The 26,337-nt window shown below is 43.7% G+C and overlaps 1 protein-coding gene across 4 annotated transcripts in view; it reads left to right on the plus strand.

Moving 5' to 3' along the window:
- The first annotated feature begins 4,900 nt into the window (after positions 1-4,900).
- LOC122619429 (homeotic protein ultrabithorax) overlaps positions 4,901-26,337 on the plus strand; it is a 79,356-nt gene continuing 57,919 nt past the window's right edge. For 2 of the 4 annotated variants that reach the window (XM_043796367.1, XM_043796368.1), the window contains exon 1: positions 4,901-6,626. In XM_043796367.1, coding sequence (XP_043652302.1) covers positions 5,885-6,626 — 742 coding nt within the window. In that variant the 5' untranslated portion in view covers positions 4,901-5,884. Of the gene's footprint in view, positions 6,654-14,332; positions 14,384-26,337 lie in introns of all 4 variants that reach the window. The other 2 variants (XM_043796365.1, XM_043796366.1) reach the window with 2 other exon arrangements.

Genomic DNA, 26,337 nt, shown 5'->3' on the forward strand with positions numbered 1-26,337 from the left:
AGGCAAAAACAATAATAAACTTTCATTTAAAAATGAAAGAGGAAAACTTTTTCCATTGCTTCTGCAGCGGCCGGCTCAATTTTACGAGTATTTTATTTGTGCACGTTGCATTTGCCGTTGCAGTTTCTGCTGTTGTGCAGTAGGAGTTGCAACTTGCAACTGGCAACTGGCTACTGGCAACTGGCAACACACGTGCAAAAGGGCAGGCGCCACATGCAAGCGCCAAACAATTTGTCATTTTTTGCCATTCGAGTGGGAGTCGGAGGCGATGATCAATGCTTTGAATTATGATGAGGATTTATGCTTGACACTGTCGCAATGTGGCAGATAGTGCCGGACAGCCGGACAGTCGGACAGTCGGACAGCAGATGGATGAATGGATGAATGGGTGGATGGATGGACAAGCATTTACGGCCCTTTCCCGGTTTGGTTCGGTTTGTTTCGCTTCGCTTCGGTCCGGTACGGTCCGGTCCGGTCCGCCGGCGCTAGTTTTATGGCCACCATTTCCCCTCCAAAGGCCGACGAGGCGTCGTCGATGGAATGAAAACGAGCTCCTGGGGGCAGTCGGAACCACCGCGCAGCACCCGCCGCCCTCCTATGATTTATTAAGTGTTAATAAAGAACTTAAATCCGTTGGATTGCATTTCGCATTCGGACCTCTGTTTGTGCTCTTATTCGCATCTCTGTTTGCCATGGCCCTTGCTTTCGGGTCAACTACCACTCCCCAATCCCCAATGCGAACCAGAAAACGCGCCCAAAAAACCCGCTGCACGGCCCTCAGGATTTCCTTATCAATGCGTTCCATATTCGCGGCGCGCCGATTTCATTTTGCGCTCCCGCCAATTTCGCAATAAAATTTCGCCAGCCTGCAAATTAAAATTGCAATGTAATTGGTTAATCCATGCGTACATTATGACCATTGTAGCCGGGGCCATTCAAATTTGCAGAGGAAGTGCGCCCGGTAGTTTCATTTCAGCTCGCTCCTTGGTCCATTTCGTCCACTCATTGTTTCTGGCTCATTTTTTGTGGATTACATTTTTCATTAAATTTCTCGGAAAAGCGTCGGTGTGGGAGGTCGCTCTACATGGGTGGTTCGTATTGTTTGGGGGGCGGGGCTTTATTTCAAATTTCTGAAATGGCTCTAGTTTCGCGATAGATATTTACAAACGATTTTAGGCCCCGATGAGAAATAAAAAGCGTGATCGTATAGGAAACTTATGATAATAACCTTAAATTATTTAAAGTTATGTGCAGGTTAGTATTGTTTTAACTTGAAACACTTGTGTATTTTACGAAAACCTATATAAAATATATATTTTATAAAACATCCTAAGTAAGTAAAGCCTTGAATTCCGTTATCTAATTAGGGGCACCAGTCAGTAGCAACATAGGAAATTTGAATACCAAATGCATCAAATTCTGCCATTTGTTGGCCCATTAACTTGTCGACGCCATCGTGGTTCGCGATCATTTGGATTCGGTCTCATCAAAGACCGAAACTCGACAGCGAAGCGTATTGACTTTGAAAACTCGGAACGACTGGGGTGATAAATTTGGAGGGCGTTGAGATAGGCCCCTTCAAAGTACCACCCAAATTCACACAGAAAGAAGTAGACAGTATGTTATAAAATAAAAATGTATTTTATATTTAGGAGCAAGTTCTAAGCTGTTTTTGAATTTGTCCAATAACTGCTTTATTACTACATAATCTGGCAAAAACTAATGCCTCTTTGGGTCATATTTTCTAATAGCGACGCCCTTTTACAAGTATTTTTTCCGAGTGCACCATCTAACAGGTGCCGAGCCCCGTCGAACAGAAAAACACCCAAAGACAGAGCCGAAATCCTTATAGACAATGCGTAAACAAATCGGAGAGTGCAGGCAGTATTTTGTTGAACATTTCTGTGTAAATAAACCTCGGGGCCACAAAAACTTTGATCTCGCATGGAGGAGGGCAACTAGTGTACTCTGGTACTGGCCGTTTGATGTTTCTGGACTGGCGTCAGCGCCGGCGCTTCCAGCTGCCAAATTGCTGCTTTATTAGCTGCGTAAGTGGCTCCCCCCGATTTTCCAGCCTTCCACCTGGGGCAAACGTATCTGTTTTGGACTATGATTAGATTGGGTGCGCCCATCTCAGGCATACGGATGGCTTCGCTTGATTTGAGCGATTGCGGCCAATAAAACAGCGGGTGAGGAGGCAAACGAGCTGCCAAGGTGGCAATTAAACAGCTTGTCTAATTGCCCTGCACCAGTTCTCAGCAGCGAATGGCGGAGGAGATGGGGGCCATCAATCAAGGCGTTGGTGTGAAGGAGGAGTCAGGTTTTGGCCACGGATTCGGCCGCCTCGGGGCTAATTGGCCACATTTAGCGTTGTCCATATCCACTGGGCAACTAGGCAACTGGGCAACTGGGCAACGGGGCAACCTCAGGCTACTTGGTCAGGTGTGAGCTTTGCATTAAATCCCCCCTTTCGCGAAACGGAAGCTCTCGTAAATTGCTGCAACAAGCTACCGATGACAGTGAAGCGGGGGCGCTGGTGGTGGCCATATGAAAATGAGATCGCTTTGTATGCAAATGCCTGGGAATCGAATTGCGAATCGGGAATCGCACAATCTCATTGCGACTTTATGCCAAGACAATCGAAGCCTCCCTTTTCGGTCTGAGTGGGCGTGGTGGGGGATTCCATTGTTAAACGTGTTTACACATCCAGAGGAATGAAATAAATAAGTGATTGGGCTACGTAGAATGTTACTACATTCTAACAAAAAGGTTATTTTAAATTTGAACAAAAACAAAATGGTTTTAAAGTGCATTAAATTATAAAGGAAAACTATATTTTTCGATCCGTAATCAGAATCAGAATTCATTAATCATTAATCGACCAGTAACTACAAACACTCCTCTTATTTCAGCCAACATGAGAATGCAGAAAGGAGAAAAAAACAATCATCGATGTCGAACACAAACAAAACTGCGGGCTCCAACTTTCTGCCCGCAGAGGAGCTCCTGCAGGAGGTAAGAGCAAGGCAAGGCAAGGAGCAGGAGCCACAGAGGGGAGCTGTCGCTGCCCCATTGCATACCCCATAACGTAGCAAGTTTGAATATACTCGTACCCGTAAGATTCCCGAGTATATTAGGTAGCAAAATTTTTACGAGCTCATTATGGCTCATTTCGGCGATTGTTGTGATCCTTTTATGCGCCTTCGAATGGCTTCAAATGGTTATGAGGCTATTTCTCTGTCATCCCCGCGAGTCCTTTGCACTCGTGTCCTTCCCCTGGGTCCCGAGTGCGGGATAGCGAGTTCCTGGGTCCTGGATTCCCGACTCACGATATTTAGTTTGCAGTTGCGACTGCGATTTTACTTTACTTTTGCTTTGCTGTGGCTCTTCTCGCCTTTTGGCTTCGTTTTCCTTGGGCTTTCGGTCGCATATTTGGGAAATGTCGCCGCGTCTCCGAATGTGATTCAAGTGTTTGTTAGTGTGTGTGTATGTGTGTTTGTGTTTGTGTATGTGGTGGTGTCTATCTGTGTTCGGTGCAAGTTTTTGTATCTTTCTATCTTTCGCTTGTTGTTGATTTTTAAGACTTGGCACCGAAAATTCGGGCGGTGGAAAATGGTGCGGACGGGGGCTCGAAAGTAGAAAAGTAAATTTCTTCTTATAATAAGTTTATTTTGCAAACACTTGTGGCAAGCAACTTTGTTTGTTCGCCGTCGGTTTCTGGCTTAATCTACGAGCCGTTTGTGCGAATGTGGAAACTTTGACAAATATTTGCGAAACTTTCGCGAATGGCGCGGCGTTCTCGGTCTGCAAGACCCCGATCTATTTGCATTATGCATATGAATTTATTAGCATCAATTCCCACCATATTTACATTGACATTAATATCCCATTGAAAGTATTGGCGAACGGATTGAACATTGGGATTCGAATGCAAATTTGAATTTGAATAGGAAAAGGAAAACCGCAGCACACAAATTTTCCGTATCCCTGCCTTGAATTACCGTACTATACCGAGTGGGGGTTGACTTATCATCCCTAAACTAATGCTAAGAACGGGATTTTAACTAAATAGACAAAATAATATCTTCATTAATATGGCGTTAATATTATAATAGACAAATCAGGAATCCCCTTTTATTTGAAATAGTCCTTTAAATGAATCTTTTCCTATTTGAACGGAAGTGGAAAACTTTAATATTTACTGTGAAGAAGTAAAAGTTTGCTTAAACAGTGCTATTAACAATTAGCTACTTTTTCCTTCCAGCGGAGAAGAAATTATTCCCAGTGGTAGGTTTACTCTATTAGTATACCTGTATTATTTTACAAATAATTTGTATAAAAACTGTATGCTTAAAGGTTGCCTGTTTGCGCTACAGTCAAACATAAAAATTGGCAAGGTGTGTATAATTGTCACAAAAATAATAAACAAATTTATATTTGCTTTTTCAAACTGAAACAAAACAGATCAAAATCATTTTCGTGTAGTCATAAGTGGGCTGAAACCGACCAAAAACAAGAGGATGCGCATCGTTTGGCGTGCAACTGGCAACTGGCGGGCCAACTGGCCCGTCGAGTTGGCCCGTAGGAAAATCAGCCCTCCTCCATGATGAATTTCCCTTTCCCGCCCCGCAGCGAGCGCGTTTTCCTTGCTCGCGAATGATGAACGAGAGGCGCCCACCCCGGGAAAATACAAAAGACAGAGAGAGCGCAGTGAATGTGCTCAAACAAGTTCGAAGACTGAAAATGAACTCGACCGAAGTGAGCGCTTCGCTGGCTCTCATTTTCAGCCTTCGAACTTGTTTGAGTGCGTTCATTTCCACTCGTAGCCTTTGTGAATCGGCAGAGCAAAGTCAAAACACTGGCAACTGCGATTTGGTGGCACATTCGTTCGATGGCAACGGTTTGGATAACAGGCGCGCGCTTTGTTTTATTATCCACATTATCAGCGGCATTATTGTTATTATTGGCCCTCAGCGCTTTACCGCTCGCCCACGCGTCCGCCCGTGAATGCCGCGCGGAAAAGTCGCTTTCCACTAGATTGGCGTCCAGATTCGAGGAAATCCAAATCCGTCAGCGGACGCATTCGCGCTCGTTCGGTCAGCACTGAGCACTCAGCACTAAGCACTACGGCTAATAATCGTTCAAATCGTTAAAACCATAAAAATAATAATAATAATTGCAATAACAATAAACATAGTAATAATCGTAACGCTTACGAGCCTTTGATAGTGCCAAGGCAAGCGCAAACCAAGTATTTAAATTCAAATTCAAATTCAATTAACAGCAAAGTGCAATTGGCTAAAACCGAAACCAAAACGCAACAAAGTATACGAAACACTTGTGAAATCGTACAAACAATAGTGGAAAAATATTTAAGATTATTAAGATTGGAATCTCAGTAAACATTAGTGCTTAAATAAAGCTAAAACGCCACGTGGAGAGTGCAATAAACAGATAAACTTTTTACTGTTTTTATGTTTACCAAACAGAAAAATATTTTATAAATATTTAAATATTTCAAAAAAAAAAAACAAATTGGTTACTTCAAAATAACAAAATTCAAATTGGTGCTAAAACAAACGAGACAAATTTTCATGAATATTAAACAAATAAAAAGACATATTTAATTATAAAAACCAAAACTTAATCAACAAAGACTTGGAGTGAAAATATAAAACAAAATCTTTGAAAGAGTTAAACAAAAATTGGTGTAAATCCAAAGAAGGCAAAGCAACATCACAGACAGCTGAGGAAACACTCAAATAAAATCCGCCAAAAGTCGCAGATCCCTGGAAAGCAATTCGTGTGAAATCGGTCAAGCCCCCAACGACTCTTAGCCCGTCTCAGACGGAGCACCGCCAAGATTCTCACCGCCAGCAGCGCAATGAACTCGTACTTTGAGCAGGCCTCCGGCTTTTATGGCCATCCGCACCAGGCCACCGGAATGGCGATGGGCAGCGGTGGCCACCACGATCAGACGGCCAGTGCAGCGGCGGCCGCGTACAGGGGATTCCCCCTCTCGCTGGGCATGAGTCCCTATGCCAACCACCATCTGCAGCGCACCACCCAGGACTCGCCCTACGATGCCAGCATCACGGCCGCCTGCAACAAGATATACGGCGATGGCGCCGGAGCCTACAAACAGGACTGCCTGAACATCAAGGCGGATGCGGTGAATGGCTACAAGGACATTTGGAACACGGGCGGCTCCAATGGCGGCGGTGGTGGCGGCGGAGGCGGTGGTGGTGGCGGGGCGGGCGGAACAGGTGGAGCCGGCAATGCCAATGGCGGTAACGCGCCCAATGCAAATGGACAGAACAATCCGGCGGGCGGCATGCCCGTCAGACCCTCCGCCTGCACCCCCGATTCCCGAGTGGGCGGCTATTTGGACACGTCGGGCGGCAGTCCCGTTAGCCATCGCGGCGGCAGTGCCGGCGGTAATGTGAGTGTCAGCGGCGGCAACGGCAACGCCGGGGGCGTACAGAGCGGCGTGGGCGTGGCCGGAGCGGGCACAGCCTGGAATGCCAATTGCACCATCTCGGGCGCCGCTGCCGCCCAAACGGCGGCCGCCAGCAGTTTACACCAGGCCAGCAATCACACATTCTACCCCTGGATGGCTATCGCAGGTGAGTGTCCTGAAGATCCGACCAAAAGTGAGTGTCCACTGTAGCACAAGTCCACTGAAAGTCCCCCGAAATCCCATCCCTCCCACAATCATCCCTATGGTGCCAAAGCTCTGTTGTTTTCCCAGTTGTTATCAAGCTCAACAGATTGCAGCTATGGCAACAAAAGTCATCCTGTGACTAATTGCCGTCTCTGCTCCGATTAACAGACAAGTCAACATGTAAGGCAAAATAATGAAGACCTCGAATCGATCATAGGAAAAACAGATTACCACTTGTGATGTAAGACATGTGAAAGCAGTCAGAACAGGCCTTTAATAGGAGGTACTTAGGAAAATTGTGCAGCTTATTGGCAATCAAAAACTTCCTATTGCTAGTTAGGCGCTTCAAAAATAATAAACTACCATAATGTATATTATAATTGGTTAACAAGGTTGAGAAAAAGAGGAACAAATATTTTTTATAAAAAACATTACATGTCTAGAGAAGTTTTATAAAAATATGTTCCTGGGGGTAAAAAATTAGGATATGCACAAAAGATTTATTAAGTGTTGACAAGGTTTTTGAACACCGAACAAACAACATTTATTTGGCAGCAGCTCTTAATAAATTTAATTTCTCATTATTGATTGCTTATACCTTTTTCCTAACGCAAAATGAGTTCTTGAAAATTCCTTTTGGCTGACTTAAAATTATTTCCCACTCATTCTATTTAAAGCCACCCATTGGGGTAGCCAATCCGTCCATAGTCTATACGCTGGCCGCCAATTTGAGCGATTTAATCACTCCAAGATCACAGCCATAAACAAGAGCCTTGGGTAGCTATGAAAAATAAAGAAAGAAGAAACCAGCTCAGACCCTCCGATTTCACCTGCTCCGCTCCGCGACACCTTGCAGCGCAACGTCTGGCTCATAATTTTCAACACTTTGTTTACTAATTTTTGTCACCTTTGCTTTTAATGATGCTCGGCGGTAATTGTTGCAGCGCTGGCAGCCCAAGTGAGCTGCAATTTGTGCAACAAGAGAGCGGCAACGAGCAGCGTGAGTTATGGCATGCGGCTGAAAGAGCTGCAAAATAGCAACGGAGAAGGCAAAAAATAGCAAAAGGCAGCCACAGGAGTCGGCGAGAAAGGGCAAGAATCCTTTCAGGACACACACTGCGCGCAGAAGTCGCGCTTATTACGGTTAACTACGCCATTATGTAATTACGTTCAGCACCTCGCCGCCCGACTTTTCCACGGGTTTGAGCCACCAGCCGAGCGAGGCGAACGGCTTGCGTCTGGGCCGAGATTGCCGTTTGGGCCAAGAACAAAGCCAAGAGTAGGTCAGCCGAAGGAGGTCTAGGTGCTCGAAGATCGAACATAAGCTGGACTCGAGCTGGCACTGAAAAATAAGGATAATAGAGGGTTTACAAGTTATTATTTGCATAGTAATATTTTCATATATTTTTAGTTAATGGCACCTTTCTTAACCCTTCTGTGATAAAAATGATTTTTTAAATATTTGAAAGACTTCAAAAATGGACTTTTTAATCCCATCACTTTTTTGTCTGTGTAGAAAAGGGAGCTTGTAAAAGTCGCCTTCAAAAATCAATCAAATTTCACTTATAGCCAGCGCAAAGAGCTGGTTAAAAGACAATTAAAGTTGAACTAAATTCGAGAGCCTTGCGACAGGTTTTTCCCTCCGATCGATCCGTTCTGCAAAATGATCAGGGTAATGCAATTTATGCGCAGTGTCTGCCCAGTCTGAAGTGTCGGTGATGAATTGGCCAGGCCAAGACCAAAAAAATACCATTGCCGAAAACGCTTCATACAGGGTGTCTCGTATAACACTTCCCGTTTGTCGGACAATCTCTGTGGGATACAACATCTTAAGTGGAATATTCCCCCTAAGAAATTCAAATGCACACTTACCTGAAGAAGGTCGAACAAGTTTACCTGAACCTTCCATCTTAATTTGTTTCTTATAAGAAAACGAGACGAGCTGGCAGTTACGATATTCGATGGAAGGAATTTTTCGAACTTGAGACCTGGAACTCAAAACCTCTACGTATACATTTCGCATTATCTATAATTCGCTGAGACTAAATCCGCTTGATTGCCATTTGTCAACGGTTATCGCGGATTTGATTTACTCCAAACATATAATGCGAATATAATTTAATTTTAAGCGACTTGCTCTGAGCGAACTGATTAAATCTGATTAAATCTGACGATCGCAACGGAAAATCAAGTCATAAATAAATCGGCGCACACTTCCAGCGATCATCGATCATTTGCCGCTGATCCGAGGCCCCAAATGCAAACCAAATTCAATTTTATCGTATCTAAACATGGCTTCACATTTGAAAAACCCACATCAGAGTTTTCTGGCCTTTGGAGTCGCAGTTGGCGTTGCTATGTTGTTCTTGGGCCGCTGTTTGTTGTATGTGCGAACAAGGCGAGCGGCGGGCGGAGGGCATTAAATCATTGTCCTGAAGGCTTTTAAGTCATTATCGATAAATTTCAACATAAATTCGTAAATTTGCTTTATTTGCCTGGCCGGTGTGTGAGGTTCACGTCGGCGAAGTGGTTTATGGCCGAGTTCTGCGGCTGGCCGAAATTTGTCGGTCGCCTAATTTCGACCGTGGCGCAAAAACAAAAGCAAAAATTATAAAACAAACTACGAAGTTTTACAGGGAAATCAATGCACCTGTATTTAGGGAATTCAACAAATTTATTCATTAAATATTAAAACATTTTGTGTGTAGCCAATGCTATTTTGAACTTACAAGTTAATGATTGTAGATCCAAAATTAAAAGAGTGGCTTAATTTTGCATTTAAATCAACAAAATTATTAAATATCTTAAATATCTTCTTTGAATACTTAAACAATTATTTTATATTATTTAAAATATCTCGCTATCAGAGCAAATAGCATTTCACTTTATTGAGAATTAAATAAACAATGGGATAGTATGGAAAATTGAGTGCTGACCCCAGTTTCTCCCAGTGTCAATGCAGTTCAAACTGAGAGATAGATTTTGTTGCGGCTTGTTACTTTTTTTTGTCCCTCAATGACCTTGAGAATAGCTGGGCGGATGGGCAATTGACACGTTTCGGGGCAATCATAATTCATATTTGCCGCAGATACCGAGGAAAGAACTCTCACGCTGTGACGTAATTATGAGGATGTACACTGGCATATCCATATCTACCTGCAATTGTAGGGAACACGTAGAGCCGAGGAGGGCACGTCATATCCCTCCAAGGTTAATGGGCTGAGAGCTGAGAGCTGTGGGCTGTGGGACACACCGAAATGGTGCAGTTCAAATGTCGGGCAACAGTTGCCGTTGCAACATGCAATTAATTGCCAGGGGAAGTGCGTCGATGATGCCGCTGATTATGTAAATGGCGAAGTGCAAGCGAACGCACACAGGAAAACCTTTCAACGCGCGCTTTTAATCATTTTTTCGCGGAGCGCAGAATGCAAAATTCAGCAAGATCAGAAACAAATCACAGCGCCTGTGAGCATCGCAATTTCTGTGGCGGATGCTAGGGATGCAGATGCCCCTTGCGAGTCTCCCCTCTCCATCTCGGGCATCGATTCTCCTTTTTTCGGGGATTGGTTTTCGGGTTCTGGGGCAGCTTCTTGCATTTTTTAATGTATTTTTAAATAAGGAATTTAATAAGCACCTTGGCGGTCCTCAGTCCTCAAGTCGTTGGACTCGCACTGCGACTGCGACTGGCGGTCGAGGAGACCAAAGTTGCAAGACGTCGACGTCGCCAACGACGACAACACAAAGTGGCCCAGACACATGGCCCAACAACAACAGCAGCAACAACAACAGCAACAGCAACTACAACAGCAACATCGTGGAGCTGCAGGGCGAGGAGCAATTTTGGCTTTTCCCTCGTATTTTTTGAGGGCCTCGCAGTTGCAATGGGCCAATGCTTAGATTTTTGATACAAAAAATGAAAATCAGAAAACCTTACATGCTAAGTCAGTTAACCCACGAATAACTCAAATAATGTCTTCGGAAAATATATATTATCATATATACATTGTATACATTATTTTCTAAAACAGTTTATTAATTGAAATGAACATGTTTACAGCAGAAACAAATAATACAAATATAAACTACTCAATTCACGGCGCTAAGTTGTTAAGATTATTACAATCCAAAGTATCAATTCAAAATCATTCGCTCTCCCCCAAATGACCCCATTAACAATGATTAGGTGCTGTATTTTTTTAAATTTTTCAAATAATGTCGTGATCGCGATCAATAACTATTATATGTACATGTAGAACCGATTGCAGATAAGCAATAATTGTTATAGTACGTACATTTACTATACCATATACTGAGTTTCTTCCGTATTGTGACATTGGCAGTTTTTCGTTATCGATCTTCATCTTTAACACACAAATGCCATGTGTGCAGGCCGTTATTATAATTATTCATATTTGTGGGCCCACTGTGCGGACGTCTTCCCGTGGCAGTTGCAAAATCATGTTTTAAGGTGTTTTTGATACCTAATAAAAACAACAACACGACCCGGCCGAGAACACATGCAAAGGGGTGAAAGAGAGATGGGTAGAGCGCAGCCATGCCAGAAGGGACAAGGGTCGTGAATATGGGGATATTTGTCTGTGTGTGTGTGTGTGGGGATATACGTACGGGGGAGTATGGGAACATATAGCAGACGTTAGTGACCGCAGCAGAAGACCCCCTCCATTAACCCTTTGGTGGCTACGTCACAGCCATATCGCCACTTGGAAGACGCCAACATCGCTGCTCGACGTTCGACGCTCGGCGTGTTTATTATAAAACAACAAATCATTCATTATAACCACTTGTGTGTCTGTATGGGAAAGTGGCGTAAACATGAAAAGAAACAAACACACACGGACACAAAACGCTCCATGTTGTTTCCGATAATATGCATATTTGCGTATTATTTTGATTTTAATAATGATTTATTTATTATTAATAATTCATTGGTGGTGGCCTCTTGCCGGGATTCCGTATATTGGGATCGCACGGCCTGATTGCGATCTGATCCCCACGATCCAACGACTCCAAGTTCTCCGAGTTCTCCGAGTGCAAAAGCTGCCCACCAGTCTCCCAATCTCCCAGTCGCCCAGTCACCCAATCTCCATCTCGTTTGAATATCGCCTGTCTTCGGATTGTGTAACAGAAGTTGGGCTACCAGCAAACAAACACGCCGCATCGTAGGAAACGCATATTATAATGAGCTTCAATTAAGATAGAAATCTCCAAGACTAAAAAGACAAAGATTAATGGGTTCACAATTGTCCAGTCGAGTGGCTTCAGGTGGCTCGGCCAATAGAACTGCACAGAAAAAATTTAACTTATTAAATGGAAAACCAAAAGTGACTTTAGTAAGAAAGCCTTTTTTATGCTCTCTACTATCAACATTTTTTAAGCCATCAAAGCTGGGAAAAAATATTAAAAAACAAACTGTGTATATTTTCCAGTGTAGGCACAGTGTGGCATTGGAACGCCACATGTTCACAAGCTTGCCAATCATTAAACATAAATACTTCTTTCGTCTGTTCACGTCATTGAAAATATATAAGAATATTTTATATGAATGAAGTTAATTAGAGGCATACAACGTTTGAATAAGAAAACCCCCGTGTTTTCCAAACTAGATTCCACTACCCACTTTCTGGTAGAAAATGAGGGCATCTCGGATTCGTCGATACCTTTTCTCAAGAGCCTGTTTGGCCAGCTCTTCATGATTTACGAGATTTGCCTTGGCCAAAAATGTGGGTAACTGTTATAGCAGCTTGGAATATATTTTTTCGTCGTTGGGTCATCGATTGGTTCGAAGCATTCTCCAAACATTTGCTCTTACCCTATAATTTATAGATTTTTATTTTGATTTATCTGAACTAGAACTTTGGTCAGAACTTTCGGCTCCTCGTGCCGAATCCTAGTGTCACCTCCTGTTCGCCTCCTCTTTTTGGAACCACATTAATGTCAATTTAATGTTTCCTTAATGACTTCTTCTGGCTGCAACTTCTCGGCCAGTTGTTATCAGTTGGCTGGTCAAACTGGGAAAGTGTTTATGCTAAATAGCTAACGAGTTTTCCACTCGAAAGTGAATCGCTCGGATGTTCAAGTTGCATTCTGTTGAGTTTGATGGTCTGCTCAAAGTTCTCCATGTTCTCCATGCCACATGCTCTTGGCGTCTATTTATTTGGGTCGGCAATTAAGATTTATATCAGCCCATTTGATGGGCAATAAAAGGCCAAAGACGCCGCAAGCTGCAGCCGGAAAATGAGAGCATTTTTCCGGAGATCTCTCTCGCTCTCTCATTTATGCGACTGGCGGCTAATCCTCCACAAAAACGAAGCGTGCTCCGCCTTAAAGAGTCATAAAAATCCGTTTCCCCCGTTGGAAAGGTGTGAAAATTTTCAAGGGGGCAAGACCGCAAACTAAATGTTTAATTTTTACAAGTCGCGTCGCATGTAAACAGCACTCAGCATCCCCCCTTTTGCCAGCCATTTGTTTGAATTTGTCTAAAGTGGCTGGCCCCTTTGCTCTTTTTTTCCTGCACAATTCTCATTTTCATTTACAGAAAGAATACAAAAAAAGACAGAGAGGAAAACGAAGCGTTTGTCAAATTTAAAACCCTTTGCCCCTCATAGTTTTTGGCCGTTTTCTTGTTCTTTTTTCTTTTTTAATTTAATATTTTCTTTGTTGTTTCTTTGCGTCTGGATGGCCACATAGTAGCCGTGTAGCAGTATCTGTGTGCGGCACTCGGTCTCACTCGGCTGTCTCTGTGTCCCTGTGTCTGTTAGCTGGAAATTACGTTTACTCAGGCGCCAGGCGCGCATATTTAAATACACACGTGTTTTATCGCTGCCATTAAATCATATTTTTATACTTTTACCTTTTCCACGGCAAGCTGCCGACGCCCCCTCATCGCCCCCTTTCGAGGCGTTGGCATTTCGGATTGTTTACATTTTGCACTTTCATGGCATAAACAAAGCTGAGGCGACGCTAAATATCGTGAAAAAGGCGAGACATCCAGCAAACTGCGATAGAAACAGGCGATAATGCCGCGATTGATAGCCCTAGTTCAAACTTTGAAAGACTCTCGTAGTGCCAGACGAGATATCATGAGCTATTCCATGGCTATGAAGTGCACTTTGAGTGGCTTAGAAACAACACCATTCTTGAGTTAAATAATCTGTTCCTCTAACATGATTATTGAATGGCTTATTCTCAGGAATGTACTTCCAGTATATACCTAGGGGAATGACTTATTAATGGTTTTAATATAAATCTAATTTAACAATTTAAATTATATCTATTGCCTTTACAGCACTTTCAATGGTTTAATTACAATGCATTAGATATTGTTTCTAAATATAGAATTGTTTCATAAAGATCCAATTAATCCGTGTGCCTCTAATTGATTCCAATTATCAGTTATCTCTCTGTACCTTTTCATATTTCTCTAGTCAGTAGCCAATATTCCACCGACAACAACAAAGCTTTGGTTGGCAAGTCTTAACCGGCTCCGCCACACGTGCGGCTGCTTAACCCTAAGATACCCCAGATCCCCACGTACCCCCATATAGTCCAAACACCATCCATCTGCATCTCGAGATCTCTTGAGTGCAAACAATTTTGATTCCACATTTTTTAAACGTTTTCTTCTCTCCGCTTTGCTTGCATTTTCAGGTAAGATAAGATCTGATTTAACACAATACGGCGGCATATCAACAGACATGGGTAAGAAAATTTCCACTTTTATTTCGTTACATTATTCGCTCTTAAGTTTTCCGAAAAATAGAGTATAGACTGTAGAGTATCGAGCAGGTTCACTAACAAACCGTAGAAAACTAATCCCATTATGGTGTTGGTGGCTAAAATATTGTAGTATTCGTCCTTAAGCTGGCAACATTTATGAATCAAAGGGGCGGGGCTGTGGGTGGACCGGGAAAACCTGGGGGCCGCGTGTGGAAATGATTGATTCACTGTCCCATGATTACGCTCCAGCCGAGGGAGCTCGCCATGTTCGAGCTGCTTGCTCCGCTGGCAATTAATATTAAACATGGCAATTCAATTGGCCAACAAACGCGGCCAACACGCACGCTGGATGGGCAGGGGAGAGGAATCCAGATCTTGGCCCGGTTGGACGCCTCGTTCGAGCGGCTCCCTTTTCCCTATCGTACCTCGTGCTATCAGCTCTCGTTCCCGCAGACGATCGAGTAGTCGAATTGCGTGATTTCCCTGCATACCCTGCACTTTGAGTGTTAATTTCGTTAATTAACAGCTTTCTAGATAAATATGTACGTATTTTAAATATTTTTTCGGTTTAATTGGGCATTGTCTGAGACTGCTAGACCATTCAAATGATTATAACAACTTTGAATAATTTAATTTAAATAAACTTAACTGTGGCTAAAACCTTCTTAAATAACAGAATGTAATTTAATAAGCGCGGCTACGGGATTAATTATTCGCAAATAATGTATACAGCCATTAAAATTAATGCTCCTAGGGCCATTTGCATACCTTTTCAGCTGGACTGAAACATATTTCAAATTTAATTGCTTGCAATATTAGCATTCCATTTATTGCAGTGTATCACAGATTCGTCTATATCTGATCCTCTTAAGATATTCGCTGCCGAACGCGAACATCAAAGCCCCAGAGCCACTGAAGGCGTTTATTTCAGCTTGTTGTTTGGGACCTTTTGATGCGAGGTTATCAATCAGTCTTGTCTCGCGCAGCTACTTCTTAAAATCCAATTACACACGTGAACAAGGGAAAAGCAGGGGACTGGGGGATGGATGCCTCCCTCTGATCAGCGCGGGTCTTGCGTTTTTTGTTTTTTGCGGGCAGGCCACTCAAATTACATACATTGTTGCCGGGGCATTGGGGCGAAAAATTGGCGGGCCATCAGTAAAGCTGAGCCACCCAGATTGCTGCTCAGTCAGCTACTTCGCTCCCACTTATTATTTATATTCAATTGATAATCTCGTGCAAATCGGTAGCTAAGTGTTGGCACAGGCGCAACAAGTGGGCAGCTACTTGGGAATCTGCGATCAACTATCCCAGACTCAGGAGCCACCAACTGTGCACGGAGAGAAAAGTTGAGCATGTTGAGCAAGGTGTTTAGCTGCTGTTGAACTATTTGGTATAATCAAAATCATTAGCAGAATTATAATATGAAAGCTTATATCGAGCACTCTTCTGCCTTTAAGTAACGCTTTTATATATTTTCCATACTGAAAGATAAGTAATAACGTGACAAAAAGAAGAATGCCATTTCATTAGCAATTACGATCAGCTAAAGCCGAATTCGATTGCCACTTTTCTCCGTGTGGTATCACTTCTGACACTCGCAGATAAGCACCGATAAGCCCCACAGCTTCTGGCTGTGGATTATGGCCAGCACTTAAGAGGCATCTAGTGGGGGAGGGGTCTTTGGACCCAACAGAGGAACCACTCTCTTCCGGCTTCTCTGACATTGAAAGCCGCGATTTGGGTACGTTCGGGTCCGCAAGAGATAATTAAATAGCGGCCTTAATAGAATTAAATGCCGTGTTTGCATTTCAAAATCCGCAACGTGCCAAAATGCAATGGCCAACGGGCTGACGCCCCCAACTCTAAAATGCATGTGCGTCCACCTGGCTGGCCGGGAAAAAATGTCAATTTGGACAAGTTTTGATAATTGCAGGTCCCCCTAGTTACTCTATATGGTTCTGTGAGTGTGTGTGTGTGCTGCTACTGTGTGGCTCGTTGCAGGTTGCAGGTTGCATGTGGCCATGTGGCCATGTTGCATGTAGCATGTTGCAGTTAATAATTATTGAAATGTGCGGCCCGCCAGGAGTCGTGCCATGCTCCTTGCGCTTCCTGCGCGGCTTCCTCCATCTGAATGTCCGTATAGCTGTCCGTTTGTCCGTCTGTCCGTCAGTGGCTGCATGCTTCGTTACCTTTTAGCCTGGCCAAAAGGCTAACAATGCTTGCATTTTCCCACCTTTTTCACATAACTTTTTTTCCTCCTCCCCGACTTTGTTTTGTTTTCTGTGTGGTTGTTTTTTGTTTTTGTCTGTTTTTCGCCTTGTGTGTTTGCTGGTGGCAGGGTAAACAAGTCGGCCACTTGGCCAACTCGTTACTTCCCGCTAAAACCCTCCCCTCACATGTCGATTGGCGATGTCGAAGTTGTTACCACTTTGGACGCGCGGTTCGGCCTCCGTCGGCCGGCACCCCTGTAATAAATTCATATTCAAATTGTTAATTGAATATTATTTGTTAAATTTGCAAGCATTAAATGTAAATGTCGGCGGCGGATGTCCGACGCAGGGGGCGTGGCACGTTGGGGGCGAGCGAGAGCTCCTTATTTTGTATTTGTTGGTATAATATGGGAATTGCCAGAGCCGGTGTTCGCTTTTAATTGAAATTTTTGACTTTACCGCAAGCATATGTATTTTGGACTGATTTAAAGATAGGTTAATGATAGGTACAGATTTATTTGAATGTTGAGTCAAGCCCTTCTTTAAAATAGATCGAACCCAAACGCAAAGGACCAAACTCGGTCACTGAACGAATGACCTGAAAAATAGCCTGCATACATGCGGAAACACCGCCCCCAAAAATCAACAAAAAGCCCTCCCAGGAGAGTTTTAAAATTCGCAAACGGATGACAAAAAAAGGGGCCACAAAAAATTGTGCCAACTGCGACTGTGAGTATTTTGAATACTCAGGCTCTTGTTCGCTGGTCGTTGTCCTTGTCGTTGTGGCTCTGCAATTTCCATAATTCATATTCATAGACATTACACAATAACAGCCAGTAGAGAAAGGAGAAATGGCAAATGGAAAGGCAGAAAGGGAGAAAGGGAAAGGGAAGTAGACCCAGTCCAGACAAACAAACGACAGCACCTGCAATACGGACAAATGTCCGTCCTAGCACACCCAACAAAAAATAGACAATAAAAGAATGTGCAGAGTGCGAAAATGCCACATATGCTGGTAACGAAAAAGAAAGTCCAAAAACTGTCGCACCACGCTCATGCATAAATTATTCAAGAAGCAAAACTCAAAGAAGAACTCTGCCATTAATTTGATGGGCTTCAAATCACTGGCAAATTAGCCCAGCACACCACACACCCATGTTATCCAACAGATACTTCGCTCACACATCCGCATTCGCAACGTGCTGGCAATTTGATTTTACACACTTCGAAATTATTAACTGGGGAGCACTTTGTGTGTGGCAAGTGTAAGTGTTGTACTCGTTCCAACGGAGCAGAAACAGTTCATAAAATGGCAGCAGGGCACTTTCGTTTTTACCGTTGGCATTTGCAGCATCTGCAGGACGGGCAGGACGAAGGACGACGGACGAAGGGGGTGGCTCTGGCAAGGACATCCTGGCGTGTGTCGCCAACGAGCCAACGGACATCTGGCCTGACCTGGCCTGGTCAGCACCGGACTGAGGCAGGTTTCAATTAATGAATTAGTAATTTCGGCCTCATTGCCGTAATGAACACTTTGGGGAGATCTGAATGAACTGGCAAAGCTTGTGCTAATTATTGGTACTGAAGCTCAGATGAAAAGTATAAAGTATATTATCTAAAAAGCTTTGAGAATGTTTGGAAAGTTGTTTATCACAATAAAATTAAAGGTAGAAATATTAATAATAGCTAGTTTTATAAAAATATTCCGCTTAAAGCAAGTTTGTTTGCTTTAAAATCTCTCGAAGCACCGTGTATTCACTATAAAGTCAATAAGCACTCCTCATAAAGCACAAAACACTTTAAACTGCTTTTAGCAGCCGTGATTGCAGGCCACGGCTAATAGCATTTGCAGTGGCGTAATTTACCATATCATTGTGTCATTAAAACGTGCATTTGAATCTTTGATCCAAAGTGAACACACGTTGGAATTGCAGTTTGTTTGCTAAGCCACACTTAATGAGTGGTTGCAGCTCGAAAAACTGATACATCGTAGATGGAACCACCTCTTCGGGGAGTAGTGACCACAATTGCTCGCGATGAGCCACTGACTTCAAATATCCGGGAACCCGTCTTATCGCAGAATATACATCCGTATCTTTCCGTCTGCTCTTTCGATTCACTTTTATTGCGATTCTGTTTGCTTCGCTGTAGGTATGCAATTAGTCAATTAATTTGAAAATTTATTAACCGCCAAAAACCAATTTGCTCCAGATCAGCAAAAACACACGACCAACGAAACGAACAGGGGGAAAACAAAAACAAAAACAAAAGAACGCGCTGCGAAGATCGCGAAATGCCGGCGGTAAACTGGCCTCGATCTTGGTCAAGATCACGGCTACGAAAGCTGTAAGATCCGTTCGAGGCGTTGGTCAGCGTACAAATGAAGGGTCTATAGGTTGCGGGACTTTCAGCGAGTTAGGGATTTGAAATCGGAGCCCCGAAAGGAGTTTCGTCCCCCCTTGTTGCCTTGTTGCCGTTTCAAATTTGTGGAAAAGTAGTGCAGATAATTTATGGGTTCGGCGGCAGCGGAAGTGCGTGTGTATCTGGGAGATACGAATCGGAATCGCAGCGGCTACCGATGCTTTTCTAGGTCAAAAAGCAGAGTCCGCGAAATAAATGACTTTTGTGCATGTCGCGGACTGCTTGCCGTCGGCTTGGCTTCCAGCCATAAATTGTGTGGTATTTGAAAAGCGTTAGTTGTCTTTCCCACTCACTCTGCTGGAGGGGCCCTCTCCTTCCTTTTTCGGCTTATGATTAATAACGCTCGGTTGAGCTGAAAACCTGCTTTTGGCGGCCATCATGATCAGCTGATCGCGCAGACCCGAAAAAAGAGCAAACGTCATGACGGCACAATGCCCGTGTCCGTGTTCGTGTCCGTTGGGCAAATGAAATGAACCTGGTGGTGATCACTCATAGAACGAAGTGACTGATCGCCGATAGGAACAAGTGAGCTGGTGTGCGTGCGTGAACCCATTTTGGAAATGTCAGATGGCTGGAAGTCTTCAGTGATCTTCACCTGATGCTCAGACTTCGTCGCTTGCTCACCGCACAGGTATGCGCCCGTTCTTTCTCTCGCTCTCTCGGTCTCTCGTTTTATTCATCTGCTCTTTGTGCGCGTTTATCTGGCTCCTCTCTTGCGCTCACCTGGTGATCGATCATCTTTTCGCTCAGCCGGTTTTGGTGGTTGCTTTGGGACTAAATTTATCTGCTCTCGGCGGAATGAATCTCAATCTCACCTTTATTCGAATTGGAACAATACAGGTGACCGTAGCTCGTTTACGATATTCGCAGCTGTCAATGGGAGTCCGCAGAGGTGAGATAATTCTTCTGATTAGACCAAGGTTAGTGAGGCCACGAAGATTGTTATACCAGGTTAGATCACCTGGCGTCGTTAGAGGATCTCAGATAAGACATTTCGTTGGACTTACCTATATGGGTTTTAAATCTTATAGATGTTAGCTTTTGTAAGATATAATGAAAAATGATGATGATGTCGCTTTTATATGGTTAATTATTTCTTAATTTAAAATTCAGAATTTATTAATATGATATTATTACTGTTTCAAAACGGTTTTTTAAATTGGTTATACTGCTGTCCTGTATTACTGAACTTAAGTCGACTCCCGCCCTTTTACCAACCCCCACCGAATTGACAACAAAATCACGTCCACTGATTTCACGAGAAATTTGTAGGGACACAGACCCACCGCAGCAGAAGCGAACCAGAATCGAGCGTTTCCCTGTAATCTCAATCGATGATCTATTAACGAGTGTCCATAAAAATTATGCAACTTTCCGCTGCAGCAACAAAATGGATGTGCACAACAACAGCAACGACAATTGAGCCAGAATGCCATTTCCTTTGTCAGCTGGGGCCATAAATCTTGAGCATATTAACATGGACGTGCGATGAAAGTGCCAGCCAAATATGTCATTGTCAGTTGGGTTTTGGTCAGGAAGAAAGGGGATTGGATGGGATTGGATTGGATTGGATAGGATGGGATGGGATGGGATGGTATCGGATAGGTTGGGATTGGATTGTGGAGTAGGGGACCAAGACACCTCTGCGGCTGCCGAAGCCGAGTGTATTGACACCTGAGCTGCCCAAACATTCGAACTAGAGGATGGAAAAGAAAGTTAGGGACTGGCCCTCAGATCAATAGAACGGGTAGTTTTCTGTTTTGGGAATACTTTCGGCAGTAAATCACCGAGCCAAACTGAAACTGATAACTGGCCAAAAGTCGTATGCCAAGTATTTCGGGCCTCTTTATCGCACTCGATGCATTTGGAATTGGTCAGAGTATTTTTACGTATTTATGCGCAAGTTTGTTGTGTTGCGTTGTGTCTGTGACACAAACACAAAACATGACCAAATTTCTGGGCGTGAGCTGGATTGAAGAGCGAAAGAGAGGGTTAGATAGAGAGCAGCAGAGAGAGACGGCATACTGACAGCGCCCATAAATCTTGGTAACATGACACTTTTGGCAATGGAAATAAAATATGGCATTCGGCGCACCAAAATGTCGCACCAGGCTCCCTCGATTTTCGTTCTGTTTCTTTTATATTTTTGGCACTGCCCCCGTCACTTTGGCCCACTGTGCCATGCGACACTCAGCGGATCGCTCGCGTACAGCATTCAGCTAATTACAAATGAAATTACAATGGTCACATTGAGCCCCTGCCCACCGCCATGGCGATCCTCTGAGCTGCTGTTCCTGCTGCCGGCCAAGTGTCACTTGCCGCTGTCATTTTCGTTTCGTTTTCATGTGTCACTTGGCAGGCCCTCGCCCCGAGCCCCCTTTTAGCCCCATTTCCTCTTTTGCCTCTTTTGCCACTTTTGCCCCTTTTGGGCCCAGTCCTTGTCCTTGTAATAAAGCAAAACGGCTGCGCATGCGCGCAAGTCACTCAGCAACGATGCACTGCGAGAAAACGAACTGAAAAACGTATCTCGTGAAAATACATTTAACTCAAATGTAATTTTAATGCATACTTAAATATATTCCAAGCTTCATCACACGTGCTAGTTTCACCTTCAAAATGAAGATTAAATATTGGAAAACGTTAGTTTATAAGCCGTTTTTCTAAGTGCAACAAGAGCAACATCAACTCGGTAAAGCCGCTGCCTCTGTCAGATTTTGTGAGTGTCACTTGGGCTGCTTTGTTGCTGGAACCTGGCTTTCGGCCGTGGTCTTGGTAACTCGGATCCCGAGCCAGACTCTTGGGTGTTATCTGTCCCGTCGACCGTCTTCAGTTTCGCGGCGGTTGCATCTCGACGACCGACGACCGGCTTCGAATCTGTATCTGTATCTGAATTCCTGCGGAAACACGCGAAATGCGCGCCTCGGCGTATAAAACTGTTAACTAACTCAATTTTGTAGCTGTCAGTTGGCCAAGGGGGCTGTAGAGTTCAGCATGGGTTAATGAGTTGTTGTTGGTCGTTGCCGGCGTGCCGCTTACACATGTCACAACAAATTGCCAGCCGTTGAGGTTCGGCTTGCCCATAAACAAATCACTTGACCTGTGGGGCGAAATTTCGCCAGGCTTTTTTCACATTTTGATGAATCCAGATCTGGTTAATATATAGGATTGCCGTGGATGTGGAGCAGGTATGCCGGCGGCCCAGAGCACGTGTGTCACGGAGCAAACTCACGGATGCACGCCGCGCACATGTCTGTCACACAAATGTCACTTAGAGTTGCAAACGCCGCGGACGCTTAACTATTTCATAATTTGGTGGGGAAACGAGGGGCTCTCTGGAACAGTTGACATTGGCCCAGGAGAATCGGGAATGCGAAAAGCGAGTCCGGATATTTAGTATTCATCGCGCACTTGAGCAGCCAAGTGACCAACAAGAAGCCAAGATTTGTGCACGAAAAGAAAGTTTACATAATTGGGCATATACAAATATTTACTATAGTTATTAAAATAAATGTATATTCTATATTTTATTAAGGATCATTAGAATGCAATTTATATTATTTTATGATAGAGCACTAACTTCGAACTTTTAGTCATCGCTCCGAAAGTTTATTGTAGGCCAATGAAATGTTTTTTGTGCAATGTAAGCCCCTTTCGTACCTCCTTATCCCCAAAAGGAAGCAAAGTTGACAATTCAATCATTGTGGGGCTTGGCCGCCGGGGGGCGCCACCGCTTAATATATAGAAAATAGTTAGTTGTATGCACTACAACTGCCGGGGTTTCCCACTTCTTTTCGTTCTTTTGTTTGTTTGTGTCACTTGGCAGCTTCTGGGTTGGGGAAATGAAAGGAAAATGGGGATGGCGATGGCGATAGGCAAGGAGACGGGAGAAGGGAATGGGAATGGGAATGGGGAGAAGGGGGCACGTTGACAACGGCAACAATTGCAGCCACAACAGTAAAAGGGGGACAAAAGGCGCACCACGCGGCAATTCTGCCCAGAAAGAGTTTTGCCCATGGTCTAGTGTGCTGGTGTGTGTGAGCCAACAAAACTTGGGGCCATAAATTTGCAACGGATCACATAAATCACATTCAAGTGAAGCTTAACACACGCGCCCAAGTAGAAGACACACACACTAACTCGTTCTTGCAAGTCCCTGTCTTGTGAGTGTGGTATGAGTGTGTGCAGAAAAAACACTTTTTCCAGTTCTGGAAGAGGAAAAACCGTTGTAATGGCAACTCGCAGGGTGCAAAGTGTCCCCAAGGGTCAACAAAGGTCAACGCGAATGCACATTCTAAAAGGTGTGTAGCTTATCTTACCTTGAAATTTATAAGCACTGATAAATTAAGATATATGTATGAAATGGTAGACACATAAACGATATCTTAAAACCAATCTAAATTAAAGTACTCTGAGCTTAATTCAAGCTGGTAAATTTTTTATATTTTTCATGTGTGATGTTTAATAACAAATAAAACAAGCAAAAAGGCGTTGTTCAAACCCCTGAAATGATAGGAACTCCGACTAGCTTCAGTAAAGTGCCAAATTCCAAACATATTGTAGTGGCCAACTCTCCATTAGGCAACATTTCCGAAATTACCCCCAGGATGGTAAAACTTTCAAGCCAAATTAACTAAACGGTTAAAGCAACAATTGCAAATTGGCAACAAATTCACAGATCATAAAGTGCAGCCGAGGTGGGACAACAATTCCAGTTGCACTTCCGTCTGCAAACTCCGGCTTCCAGTTCCCGGCACCCAGCATCATTTCATTTGAAGAACTTTGCCATTTGAACTTGACATTTAGCACACGGTTCGAGGGGACTTCTTTGCAAAACAATTGCAGGCCAACGGCGAGAGAGAGAGAGAGGTAGTGGCGGCGGGAAAGAGAAGGGAAGTGCACTTTTGGCATTCCTCGGCTGCCAGGGAATGCCATCACACAAGCACACGAGCTCACTCTCACACACACATACACGCAGGCAGCCAGGACGAAAGGAAACAGTTGCAAGGGTGCGAAGGGGATGGGCCAAGCCACCCCCTGCCGGCGGAAAGAGAGGGGTAGATGGCGGGCGAAAGAGAGGGCGAGTCCGCATCAGACGGGCGGCCATTGCTGCACCTGTCGGCCATGCGGCTGAGTCGCGTGCTCGCCGCTTTATTTGCTTCCCGGATTTTACGCCATTAACAATATGGTTCGGACCTTCCCCTTTTGGTCACCCCTTACACACCTAAGTAGGTCCATCAGAACTAGGACTTTTAATAGCCATGTGTGACAAGACATAAAAATAATTAATTTTTTAAAACTATATCTTATACATTGTATAAATTTGAATACGCCAAATAAGCAGTGCTGGTATCATCATGTATATTTTAAATTTTTAATTGCATTGCTGTTTTTACTCATATCAAAGTATCACCAGTTACATATCTTTGGCTCTAACTTATAATCTTATAATCTATATAGCTAGAAAACCACCAGCTGCGCACCTCAGCCAGTCCCTTGGAAAACTGGTAAAATAGGGAGACGCCGTGGAGTTGCTTATAAATTAACCCATTGGCGAAACGAAAATATTGTCTGTTAATTGATCAATGTGTATGCAACGGGAGTGCAGTTGTGCCATTTGGCATGTACTCAGATGTTTGGGGCGTGCGTAGTGCAGCTAAAATTTAATTAGATTCCGTATTAGCTGCTGCGCCAAATGTTCTGGTCCTACAGGCTTTATCAGCTGCACACAATGGCATAGTGTGGCCCAACTCACACACACCAGCGCACTTTATGTGGTACGTGCAGATTTATTGTTATTGAAATACAATTGCGAAATTAACTGTCAAAGTGTGCGACCCATCGTCAATGTAGTCGCAAAATGCCATATGTTTTCCCATCCAGTTTGTGTGGGACTCGAAGGCAATGGGGCAAATACCACCCACTTATTCAAAGTCAGACCCACTTATGGGTTAAAAAACGAGTTTAATTTAATTTATAAATGGAGAAAATAACTACAAAAAAGTACGATAAGCCGATTAGATATCAATTCAGATTTTAATTAACATTCAATCCATTTATTTATGGTCGTCAAAATAAATATTTTTTAAATTACCATTTCATGGCAGCTTCAAAATTGAGTTTTAATTATCTTTAATCGCTCAGTGTACTTTTGGCGTGGTCATGATTAATGATACGCTTATGCACTCGTTGGGGCTTTATTTTGAATCCATTTCTTTGGCCAGCACCAAAAGTTGCCAGTACTCTAAATCAGTGGCTAAAACTCGCCCAAGAACCCCCTTAGATCCTCCCCCATACCTCCCCCCATAAACCCCCAACTGTTTGCGCTAAACGAGCTTTGCATATTTACTGTACTAGCAGCAGACATTTTACGATATATTGAGAGTTATTTGCAATATATTTTGCAACGGGCAACAGCAGCAGCAACAAGGACGACAAATGTTCCACCGACGGCGGCGGCAACAACAAGTGCAGTGTGTTCGGTGTTCAGTGGAAATGCAGGCAGAGAAAGCTTCTAATTCCGGCACTGAAACCATAAGTCTTTGTCGCATTGTACACACACACAGCATACACACACTCAGATACCCAGTGGCAAATACACTCGCAAACGGCTAGGGAAGAGGGGTTGTATTTGTATGGATGGTCCTGGCATTTCAGGAGGTCCTGCGAGGTCCTAGGCCTGAAGTTGCGTCCATTACTTAGGTTCGATACACAAGTTTCGTCTATAAATTCGAAACTTATTTTTCTGTTTTCGAAGATTTTGTTTAATTTAGGTAAATTTACATAAGATACAATTGCGCCACCCCACAGACCGTTCGCAGGATCTGCGGAGTCCTTTTTGCCTTTTGCAGTCTCTAAATTTGTGCGACAATTGAGCCAAAGTTCAGTTCGCCTCTGAAAGAGGAGCAACAATCGATTCTTTCTATTTCACTTTTTTTTTTGCACATTTTATTGCCCCGGCCTGGTCTAAATTTGAATTCAGCTCAAATTGAAAGTTCACAACGCACATATACACTTGTAGTTGGATCTGGCGGGGATTCAAACATACAAGCATACATATACACATACACACGTATATATGTATGTATGTTTGTGAACTCGGGGAGACACACCGATATTTATGCGTTTTCGAATGCAGCTCAACTCAGCTTTAATTTAAATGGATTTCTCTGCCTGGCAACCCTGGCAGACATATGGCAGCATTTGCAATTTGCAATTTGCAGCCCGAAGGGGGTTAAAAGGGGCTAAGCGGGGGTCCAAATGGATGGGAGGTCGCACTCCCTGGCTGGCCGACTCCACTGACTG

The sequence above is a fragment of the Drosophila teissieri genome, chromosome 3R (assembly GCF_016746235.2).
Source record: "Drosophila teissieri strain GT53w chromosome 3R, Prin_Dtei_1.1, whole genome shotgun sequence".
Classification (NCBI taxonomy): domain Eukaryota; kingdom Metazoa; phylum Arthropoda; class Insecta; order Diptera; family Drosophilidae; genus Drosophila; species Drosophila teissieri.